The sequence below is a fragment of the Propithecus coquereli genome, unplaced genomic scaffold (genome assembly GCF_000956105.1).
Source record: "Propithecus coquereli isolate 6110/MARCELLA unplaced genomic scaffold, Pcoq_1.0 Scaffold572, whole genome shotgun sequence".
Taxonomy (NCBI): domain Eukaryota; kingdom Metazoa; phylum Chordata; class Mammalia; order Primates; family Indriidae; genus Propithecus; species Propithecus coquereli.
The window spans coordinates 1,244,278-1,256,390 of NW_012151641.1; the positions used below are offsets into that span (position 1 = coordinate 1,244,278).

Sequence of the window (12,113 nt, forward strand, 5' to 3'; positions counted from 1 at the left end):
CCTCTCCTTCGGTGCCTGTGCATCCCTTCCCCAAGCTTCAATTCTGCCACCTGCCAATTTCATGAGGTTATCATCCAGAAAAGACTAAGAGGCTCCCACTGTCCTATCCCAAAGATGAGAATATTGTGTTGGTTTTACTATAAGTTTGCTACACATAACCTGTCATACAGGTGCACCCACACTTCACAGCCAGTTCTACCACACTTCAGACTTGAATGAAGGTACTGAAAATCCATGTGGCTGATGTAGTAAGTTCTTATTATTAGGCTGCCACATAAAGTACCAGAAATGATTTTCATGCCTAATATGAGAAGGTGAATGGGAACCAGTTGCAACCCCATTAAAAACAGAAGAACACACAAACATAACACCACACAGAGACTGTCTTTGCCATCTTTAGTTAACTCTAGCACAGACTATGTTAGCTCTGCAACATATAAATAACAGGCACTATGTAAACACCGGCAAGGAAATTTTTCAGGCAGCACTATAACAGAAAAGGAAATCATTTCTTCTTTTACAACAGAATTCATCATGAAACTTTATTTTTAAAACTAGGCTTTTCCATAACTTAATATGTAATTTGATTACCCTATAGGGAAGAATTTAGAATTAAATTCTCCTTGGAAGCTTGGCTATTTTTATAAAGTCACACTGGACATGCCGTAATCATATCAATAGCATGCTTAATTCTACTGCCACCTATCCTAATAAATTCCCTCCCGTGCAGTTGAAACAAATACTCTTAGAGTCTCAGCAGCATCATCAAAAGGCATTAAGTGCTCAATTATGCAACACACTAGTGGTGTACTAGGCATAGTAAAAAGAAAACAACATAAACTCAATACCAGAGGGGTCAAATAACTCTAAAACCTACTTAAGGACAAAACTCTAAGCATACATGTGTACAGAAAACAAGAGTGACTATCAGCCAAGAATTAAGAATCTTTAAATTACTAACAGCTATAAACTAGAAATAACAGCAATTCGCGAATAATACAATCATTAGACGCTGACAGACAACAGGGGAAGCAAAAGTACAGAGTGGATACAGAAACACTAAGAAAATTCTGCAAATTTTAAAATTGCTGAATCTGAACTAGGTGAAGAAAAGGAGGCTGCTAAGAAAGAAAACTGCTAATAGTAAAACTAAACAGGCAAGAGACCCATTAACAGAGAGAGCAGTACGGGAGTTAGAACCTGATCCCAACTCTGCTACCAGGCGACCTTGGGCAAGGTCCCTTCCTATCTTTGGGTCTTAGTATAAAACAGACTCATTTTAAACTAACTTACATTAAAAAATACAAAACTTATATATAAAACAGATCTGAACTAAATGATTTCTAAGACCCCTTTTGGTTCCAGTATTCTCTGAGTCTATAATACAAACTAATTCTGAAGACCAAATTAGATAATGCAATTGGGAATGATAACCTTTCAAACTTTCTGAAGGTATACGAACCCAAGCATAACACGTATGATCTAGCTTGGAAAGGGCATGCCCATCTCAACTGTACCCTATACTGGAGTGAAGCACCCATTTTGTTTACATTATCTTAAAAGCAGCTTCTTACCACATCGTGGTTCCTGAGGAGTTCCTTTCATGAACAACATGCAGGGGGCAGCGTGAGTTAACTTCTTCAGGCGAAGGTTGAGATCTTCTTTAAGATGCTCATTAGCGCTGGGTGGGAAGGAGGCGCTAGATGCATGTCGCTGAACTTTTTTGGTCAACTCTGGGGCATGTGCACCATCTAATCGGTCGATTTTCTGAGAATTCTAAAGTTTAAAATGTCATTTAGAATATGTATGGCATTCCTTCACCATCTCTACATTTTAGACTTCAAAATTATAACAAGTACATAGTTCTAGCCAATTTTTAAAGGAGTTAACACTATTATTGGAGAAGTGAAAAAAAAATTGATTACCAATTGCCTGTACTGCATCTCAATTTTAGATATAATTTTTTTTTCTTTTCTTGGGAACATACTGGGGAAGGACTGCAACATCTCAAAGTCACACCTGATCAGAGTCTAACCTAAAACAAAAAAGATTTCCCCCACACTTGCTGGGATGAGTCTACATTAAGTATAAACGAGGTATTTGGGGAGCTATGGTAATACCCATGGCTCTGAAGCGCAGATTTGCACCCACTTCCCAAGAGTCATTAATCAAACCAGAACGAGCCAGATGTTCCATTATGTCCAGGCACATGCTCTAAACAACCAACTTCTGATCCAACTCAGGAAACACTGGGAGTCTACAGCCATGTGTCTGGTTTTTGACCAAGAAGCTCCTGTTCTGGCTGCTGGCCCTCTGCAGTCCATGCCACTTTTCCAAGATGTTGGCAAGCAACTGGCATGGTCCTCCTCTTCAGCATCAGTGCAAAAAATGGGACTATCAGAAAAAAGGTGGAAAGCCAGGAACAACCAATGCCTAATGTTCAGGGATTAGGAGAGAGGGTAAAAGAAACAAAATAGACAGTCCCACGGCCCACTACAGATGGATGATTTCTTGTACCATCTTTATCCTTACCTTGAAAAACAGAAAGGTAGGAACAGAACTAATTTCATATTTTTCAGATACTTCAGGAACAGCTTCAGCTTCCAACTTTTAAAATAAAAAGGAATTCAAGCTTGATTATTAAAAAGTCCTTTTTTACTACTTCAATATGTAAATCAGTTTCACAGGCATTATCCCTTCGAGTAGCTGGCGTTTTAAAGAGTATGGTACAAAAGTTTATGACATATTTACATTTAAATGAGACTCACTGGGCTGGCATGTCATCCACTGAGTCTACAGTGTCAAAACAGGTTCAGAGGTTTTTATTTTGTTGCACATTTCAAAAGATGCCTGGAGGCTGTGAATAAAATTTTTGGTGCACTAGTGACCTAGTAAATTTTCAATCATATGCAGCTACTACTATATTGAAATCCATAAATCACTGACCCCAGTTATGTCATGATTACAGTGCTTATTTTCTGCCCACAGCAATTCTTGCTGTTTGCTCTATTGACTAATTTCAAGAGGCAGTACATCATGACTGACAGTTGCAGCCTTCTGCAAATTATGAAGCAAAAAGGAGTATTTCTTCAATAAACTATTGATGTCTGATAAATTTTGCTTTTAACTCCTGCAAGGCTGTTGGACACTAAGCAGATAACTTGCTAGGTTATGTGCTTCCGGTCTGTTCATACATGTAAATGCCTTTTGAATAAGATGACTGCACTGTATTTGATAATTTCCTGGAGGCCCCTCAACAAAGTAGGATGTGATAACCTGCTATGTGGATTTAAAACATATTTAATAACACAATTTCTAAATAATTAGAGCACAATCACTGTAAGCTATTTATGTAGGTCCTTATAAACAACAGACTTTTAGAAAAACCAAGACATATTATATCTTTCCCTCACAGGACTTTCAATTTAATATAAACTTTTCGAAACCAATAAAAATCTGTATTCACATTATACCTGTAGGAAATAAAATTTATTGATAAATTATATTGTTAAAAGTTTTTAAAATATATACACTATTTTTCCAAGAGTGAAAGATTTCCACTGGGCTTGAAATACGATTTTTATCTGGAGCTTCACCCAGTCCGGTAGCATCTACCGGAATAAAGCTGGGTGAGGCAGCGGGGGGCAGAGGCATTTGTCTTTCATCTGTATCTTCCATCTCACTTATTTCTGGGCGCTCTTGTACTACCTTAATTCTTTTTCTTTAGCACACCCTTTTGCGACAGTATTTTTAATTATCTCCAGTTTTTAAAACGTACTTATGTGACAATTCTATAAATTTTAAATCAACATCAACTATCCAGTAATCTGAAAAAAGGGCAAAAAGAAGATAAAGCATTCTGAGGCAGCTTTTCAGAACAGACTAAATATTAGAAACGTTTGTGCTATTTTCTTTCACATACACAATTCCACACTCAGACCAACGATGACCAGAAAAGCTGATGACAAGGGCCACGCCTCCACTACCGCCCTCCGGTTCATCATTTTCTCTGTGGGCTAACATCTTTCGAGTGCCCACTAGGCACTGGGCATTGGCTGGGCTCAGTAACCATCTCTACCTTCAGTACGACTAGATTCCAACAGAAAAGTAATGCAAATACAAAAAAAAAGATGGCAATACTAAGTAGAAATAATGTAATATAGTCTTAAACCAGAACAAAACAGGTAGCATCCTGATAAAAATAAATTCCTATATCCTTTTAAAATCTTATTTCTTCTCATATTCCTGCTGGTTTCCAACAGGGTCCATTACCGACAACTCTCCTGGGAAGCAAACGACCTCTTGCAATTCCTGCTGAAGCAGAGAATCACCACAACTGCCTCCCTCCAATCAGCTCCCGGAAGACAAGTTCATAACGCAGAGGCAATGGTAACAAACAAGTCCTCCAGAACAGGGGAAGGGAGTACGACTTAAGGCAAAACAGCTCTCCAGAACATCAAGGGCATCTGAAGTCCTAAAACCTTTGCAGCACTAAATTCTCTGGAAATATTTTTGTTGGATCTAACAGTTGAAACAATGAAAATAGAAATATTAATATATAAGTATTTTAAAGGATCTGCATTCAGAAGAGCTCAAAGATGATCAACAATAGCTACCTTTCATGAACAACCTACTCTGCCATAAATCCTCAAAGGCCCTTAACATAAACTGCCTAGCCTACTTACAAAAGAGCAAGTATGATGGTTAATTTGAGGTGTTAACTTGACTGAGTTATGGGATCTCCAGACAGCTGGTAAAGCACTATTTCTGAGCTTGTCTGCGAGGGTGTTTCAGGAGGAGATTGGCATTTGAATCAGCCGACCGAGTCAAGTGGTGAGGATCCCCCCTTCGCCCAATAGGTCGAGGGCCTGGATGGACAGTAAGGTAGAGGAAAGGCATATTTGCTCTCTCACTCATTGGCTCACTCTCTCTCTCCTGCTCCTGGAGCTGAGATACCCATCTTCTCCTGCCACTGGACATCAGAACTCCAGGTTTTCCAGCATTTGGACTCCAAGACTTGGACCAGTGCCCCGCCCAGGTTCTCAGGCCTTGGACTGAGAGTTACACCAATGGTTCCCTTGGTTCTCAGGCCTCCGGACTTGGACCGGCTAGGCCACCAGCTTCCCTGGTTCTCCAACTTGTGGACAGCAGATGGTGACACTTCTCAACCTCCATGATCACATGAGCCAACTCCCACAATAACTCCCTCCTCACAGTTGTATGTATCCTATCAGCTTTGTTTGTCTAGAGAACCCTAATTCAGGAAGTCACTTGTCCAAAGACACACAGTAAGTGGCAGAGCTGAGAAACAAATACAAGTTTGTTTGACTATAAAACCTGTGCTTCTTTCACTATACTATAGTTAATTTTTCCTACTACTACAATAAAAAAAGATCACATTTCAAAGACAAGATTTATACATGACTTAAGGATCAACCAAACGTGAATGTTCCCAGAACAGAATCCAGGAAAAAATGCCTCTAGAGGAAACCACTTGCTTCCAAGAATCTCAAACTCTGGAACCTTCCCACACGGCACGCTATGTCTACGAAGAAGGGGCGAGAGGGGCAAGGGAGGCATCAGGTGAATGCAGAGGTGGGAATCCTCTGTCCGTTCTGCTTCAGTGGAGGGCTCGCCAGGACTGCCAAGACAGCAATGGCTGACAGCTACGAGTTATCCTGGGCCAGACACTGTTCTAAGTGTTTCGTGTATGGACTCGTTTAATCCTCACAGTAATTGGTACTGTCACTACACCCATTTTACAGAAGAAACTGGAACTTAAAGAGGTTCAGTAACTTGGCCTAGATTACTGCTATGGTTTGAATGTGTTGGAACTTAACCCCCAAAGTGATGGCAAGGAAGAGGGGCCTCTGGGAGAGGTAAGTGCCATGATAAGAGAGTCTAAGAGGGAATTAGCTCTTCCCTGTTTGCCCTTCCACTCCTTCTGCCGTGTGAGGACACAGCAAGAAGGCACCATTTTGGGAGCAGAGAGAGAGCCCTCTCCAGATACTAAATCTGCTCGTGCCCTGATCTTGGACTGCTTAGCCTCTAGAACTATAAGTAACCTACTTCTGTTTTTCATTAACTACTCAACCTGAGGCATGCTGTTATAGTAGCACAAATGGACTGTGACAATCACAAATCTGTTGAGTGGTGGAGCAAGGCAGTGTGGCCCAACACCATGCTGACACTTCAGCAAGTCCCATGGCTACTGCTTTCCTCATTTTATGACCTTTCAGTATCATTCAGTAACAGTGACCACACCCACCTTCTTGCAACACTTGGCTTTCCATGTTTCCTTTTCCCCTAACTGTTCAGACTCAGTCTCTTTGGCTGCTTCCTTCACCCCTGGCCACCCTATGACACAGGCCAATTCCAGGACTTGGCCCTGAGTTGTTCTCAGCTCATCCACATTCATTCTCCTGGAGTAGTTTCATCCAATCCCATAGCTCTAAGTGATACCTATATGACAACAACTCCCAAGTTCTTCCTGGCCCAGGCCTCTCCCCTTGCCTCCAGACTACACACTCGACATTTGCACCTGGAGCTCCCACTAAACCTCCTCCTCCCCACGGCATCTCTAGCTCACAAATTCCATCCAGTTGTTCAAATCAAAAAGGAGACAACCTTGATTAATCCATTTCTCTCACCCCCTACATCCAATCCGTCAACAGGTTTTCTGGGATTCCCTCCAAAATATAAGCCAACTCAGACCACGACATCATTTTGTCTCTTACCTCGCCTAGAGCAAAAGCCTCCTAACTGGTGTCCCTGCTTCCATCCTGCACCCTCCCCCCTTTAAAACATTCTCCACCCAGCAGCCAGAGTACTGATGTAAGACAGGAATCGGTCTGTCACTTCCCCTGCACTGGGAATTAGACCTGAACACTGCCACGGTCCACAAGGCCACTTGACCCTTGCCTGCCACTCCAACCTCCCGTCACACCCTCCTCCCTCTCACCACACTCCAGCCCCACTAGCCTCCCACCTGCACCTCCAACACTTTGAACTTGCTAATCCTTTGCCTAAAAGCTCTTCCCAGCTCTCCCAATAGCTGGCTCCTTTCCATTTTTTAGATTTCAACTCGTTATGTACAGCCTTTCAACACAATCTAAATAAAGTACCCCATCCATCCCAGTCCCCATCTTTCATAGCCTATTTTTTCTTTTGTAGAACTTATTACTATCTGAAATGATCTTGGTAACGTATCTGTTTACCCATTTATTGTCTGTGACCCTTAGTGTTCTGTAACCTCAGTTCCCAGAATAATGTGTGGCATTTAGTGATCAATAAACAAATTTTGACAGAATATTAAACAAAGGTGGCCACTATAAGGAAGCCGAGAATGGGAGTGGCCACTGGCCAACAGTGACACTGAGGATCTAAGGTTGAGGAGAGAACACTTAAGCCTGACATTCAAGGGTATTTGGTTAAACCTCATAAAGAAGCTTCCTTCTACTCTGTGATGTGTGATATTAAAAAAAAAAGAATTTCAAAATCAAATTTCTTCTTTGTCAGATAGCCAAATATAATTTCAAAAGTTATTTAAATTAACATTTTTGATAAATTTTTTTAAGACTTTTGCCAAACTTAGCCCAGAAGTAGATAATAAACCATGTTAATTGTGGTAATTTTTTATTACCAAGACAGTGTAAATAAAAGCTATATTATTTTTAAGATTTAATAATTCTACTAGGATTATCTGAGAGGCATTTTTTAGAATTCCTGTAATATAGAATTCAACATATGTTCTCTAAGATGCCAAATAAACTAGTCAATATTCTCTGACACTGAAATACAGGAATTCAGCTAGTTAGGTTGCACCTAGTTATGTAGCTAGTTGGTACCCTTCTGGAGACTGCCAACATTGCCCGTGTACATATGGTAATTACAGACATTTAGAAATCAAACAGTGTTAAGCTTCATTTATATGGATTGTACAGACCTTTAGATATTAAACAGTATGAACTCTATCTTAAGATAGTTGTACATTTCAGAATAAGAATAAATCAAACTACAAAGATTCCTATTTTTTAAGATGCGAAAATACAAATTTAACTACATAACTCCTCCATACCCTTGACCTTATATCTTAAGTTACAGTGGACACAAAACACATGTGCAGCAGCTACTACACATACCAGATTAGTACTAAATTAAAAACAATAGTATGAAATCTCACCCACCAGCTGGCTGACAGGCCTGACTTTAAGAATTTTTGTACTGAAGCACATTATGTGTTAAAATGAGCACCACAGCCTAGCAGGATCAGGGTACTAAGCTGGAAGTGGGGCTGGGGAGACTGGCGTGGGAGGCAGAAGCCACCTGACACCACAGGTAAAGGTCCCTACCTCAAGTATCTCGCCATCTATTCAAAAGGCCATCAAAACAGGAATTAAATGACAATACAAACAAAAATACAGGATATTTCCTAATAGCCCAATCAATGGTACAAACTAAGTACAGAAATAAAAAAAAAAAAAAGCCATAAGAAAAAAAGGAAAGATTTAATGTAAAATGGACTGGATTTGGCTCTCAGATACACCCAGTGGCAGGAACCCAGCCTTTTCATTACCCACAGAGCCTCAGACCATCCCTCCTTCCCACCCTCTCTACCAGGCACCGTATTTTTAAAGACTCTATCAAACAATTAATTAAATGATAAATGCATATTCCTATTTTAGGTAAAGACATAAACAGGATCAACATGAGATAAGGTACTAATAAAATGACTATGTAATTTGCAAAGCAAAGGCACTAGACATTTTAGCTATTTAATTTTATTCTGAACAAATATAAGGTTTCTATAAGACTTTTAGTGAGAGCCTCAGGATGGGGCCCGGAGCCTCAGGATCCAGCCAGATACAGCAGTGATTCGGGTAAGCGGAACTCATCGCAAACACAGTACCCAGAAGGAGTATGAATACACTTTACGGCCACATCATGAGTACAGGGAATGAGAGACTCAGATGCAAAAATCGTGAAAACCTTGCCTCTCAGCATTCAATTCCAACGAGTACAAACTACTCTGACCCGAAAACGTGTGACTAACTTTCCTAAAGTGGTATTTTACCATCTCCTACCAAATAAGAAATTGGTGATAGCCACAAAACCTTACAATCTGTTAAAAACATCTAGTTTAAGATCACTTGTTTAAATGATTTTGTAAATCTCAGCCACAAAAATACACTTATCCCTTTATTTCACAATTTGAAAATACCAAACTATTGCATCATTAAAAAAAGACCAAGAAATCAAGAGTAGAACATTAGTTCCACACTCCAGAAATTTTGAAAAGCTCTCAATAGCAAAAGAACGCTATTTTAAAATGAACTGCATGCCTCTCTTACTGAGCAAGGCCAATGATCTCTCAAATATTTTACTTCTCATTTGCTCACTATCGTTCAGTGAGCGCCTTTAATTATCTACCTTACCAAATCCATGCAAACTATCTTTCCCCTCGATGAAGTCGACTGCAAGAAAACCTATGCCGTAGCATGAATTTCTGGAAAGCGATGACTCCTAGAAGAACGACCCATCTCGCACTGTCATCCACACGGACAGCAGGTGCAGCCAGGCTCCCTTCTCCCCAACAACCTGACAGGACTAAGGACTTCTCCAACCCTGGCTCACTGAGACACCTAAGCACTTGAACAACCTTAAATCTCACTGCCAAGTCTGGTACCAGTGTGAGAAGTAATTCTATAATCACCTTAAATAAATCATTCAGATGGCAGCTAAGAACAATGTGTTACCTAAACCAGTAACATTATACATATCAAGGCAGACTCAGAACAATTACCATCATCTTGATTAATCCTACGATTGAAATGTTTAATCATTCATTTCACTTGTAATCATTATCTTTTATCACTGACCAAACATGCAGTTTTAATGTCCCCTTCTATTATTTATACTGGACATTTTAGGGTTACATTCTAAGGTTACATTACACATTTCATTGGAATTTTAAATAAGTCCTTAAATTTTAAAAAGCTAACTATTATATTCATATATGCTCTATCTGCATAAAGAAACACTGGAAGGATTCATACAAAATTAATACACGTGGTTACTTATGGGATGAGACAACAGGGTTGACAGGGAAGAGTGGGGTGAGCCTTCTCAATGTACACCTTTCTATACCGTTTGGATTTTTGAACCATCTGAGTACAATACCTGCTCAAAGCAAACTTATCTACGCAGAAGCTGTCTGAAAATTTTACCACCTACTGTACAAATGAATTAGCCTGTCAGAATTCTGTGTTTTCAGTTTACATAAAAAGAAGCATATAGACAAATATAGTTGATGTTATTTTTAACCCTATATATATGGGTATACTGGCAAACATGTATTCTGAACTCAAAAATTCTGGTTTTAAAAAACAAGACTTTGGTTTTTTATAGTTTTTGAATCCTAAGGATTCAGGGTTTTGAACACAAAGTGTGCCTTCCTTCCTAATAATTCATTTCTAAGACTCTCAACACATATTTCGGCCCTGCTGCCTAAACCAGTACTAAGTTCTGAATGACAACTTGAATGTGTTAAACCAAGTGAGCTGACCCATGTCAGGACTGTCACCTTCCTAGTGCTCATACACTCAAAAGAGACACCGGAAATGAGGAGCAAAAATTGAAGGAGGCAAGGAAGAAGAGACCGTTTGGCTTCCCTCTTCCTCTGCACCCTAACAGGTTAGAAAGCCTTCCAGCTTCTCTCATTGGCTTGCATTCGCCCAATCCAAGACAGCAACTTCCTCCTGTTCCCCTGGTCCCCAGCAACCTTGACATACCCTTTCTTGGATCATTTTCTACGTAACACCTAGCTTTTCAGTGACGTAAGTTTTGTCTCTATTTTAGTTATCTTAAAACCACAATTTCCCAGTGAATTATCTAGTCCACATCTCCAACACCCTGCCACAGCACCCCCCACACCTGGCACTCACGTCCTCAAGGATGGGTGAGGCAAAGTGTACTTGAGAAATGCAACGTCATTTTAAGAGTCTTGAGAATAAACTACTGCAAAACTAACAGAACCCAACGCCAATTATAAAAATTGGGAATTCCACACCACGCCTCCTTCATATTAGTTAATAAAATCTAATCTAACCCATAAGTCAGAATTAAATTCATAAAAGACATGACACTGAGAATATCATACCTTCACAAATGAAACTTGAGGGTGTTCTTTCGCTAACTCCACCATTACGTCGTTCATCTGTGTGCACTGGGGAGCCCATGGTGCCCAGAAATGGACCACAAGGAGGGACCTGTAAATCAAAAAAATGCATTTTTTAAAATTATACTAACTTTGGAATAACATATAGTCAATGAATAAAATATTACATTGCTAATAATGTATTTGCCCACCTGGAAAACCAAAGCAAGTGGGCGCAGTTGCTGGAGGAAATCAATGAGTTTTAGCATGCAAGCCAGTGCCGCAGATCAAAAACACAGGGAAAAGTATCCACTCACAATAGTAATACATGCATTAAGTCAAATTCTGGGAGGTACTTGGGCCACGATAATATTTATTCAAAGAAAATAAAACCTTAATTGGAGAAATAAAATATATGACCTCTATCCTCTCCTGGCTGGAAAAACTTATTAAAATAAACTATTACTAATTAAAATCTTCAAGATAGTTTTCTAAACATTAGAAACCACGTGATAAAATGTGAGCCAACCAAAGAATATTAATAAAGCAATAGTAACAGACCCAATTCTTGTTAAATATTTAATTCATACAAAAGCATATTTATGTCATGTGGAAGCTATAAATAACAATAAAATGAATTATCTGAATTACCTACCACCCAGCTAAAGAAACAGAAAATTTCTACCATCTTTGCAGCCCCTGTACGGCATACCACAAAGATATCCCCTTCCGTAACCTCTTCAGAAATAACCACCATCCTCAATTTTGTGTTCATCATTCTCTTACTTTTGTTTTCCATAAGTGCAACTAACCCTAACAATGTCTCATTTTGCACATTTTTGAAATTATATAAAAGAGGAAAAAAAATTATACTAACTTTAGAAATAAAACAAATGCTGATATAGATTAAATTATATTACCAAAAAAATACTTTAAAAGAATTGCCTGAATTGTTTTG

At 39.4% G+C, this 12,113-nt stretch overlaps 1 protein-coding gene across 1 annotated transcript in view; it reads right to left on the reverse strand.

Moving 5' to 3' along the window:
* Nucleotides 1–12,113, reverse strand: part of GLRX3 (glutaredoxin 3) — a 41,217-nt gene that overhangs the window by 16,412 nt on the left and 12,692 nt on the right. The window contains exons 2-4 of the mRNA XM_012658113.1: nucleotides 11,159–11,267; nucleotides 2,533–2,607; nucleotides 1,575–1,776 (exon numbers count right to left, since the gene is read on the reverse strand). Coding sequence (XP_012513567.1) covers nucleotides 1,575–1,776; nucleotides 2,533–2,607; nucleotides 11,159–11,267 — 386 coding nt within the window. The remainder of the gene's footprint in view (nucleotides 1–1,574; nucleotides 1,777–2,532; nucleotides 2,608–11,158; nucleotides 11,268–12,113) is intronic.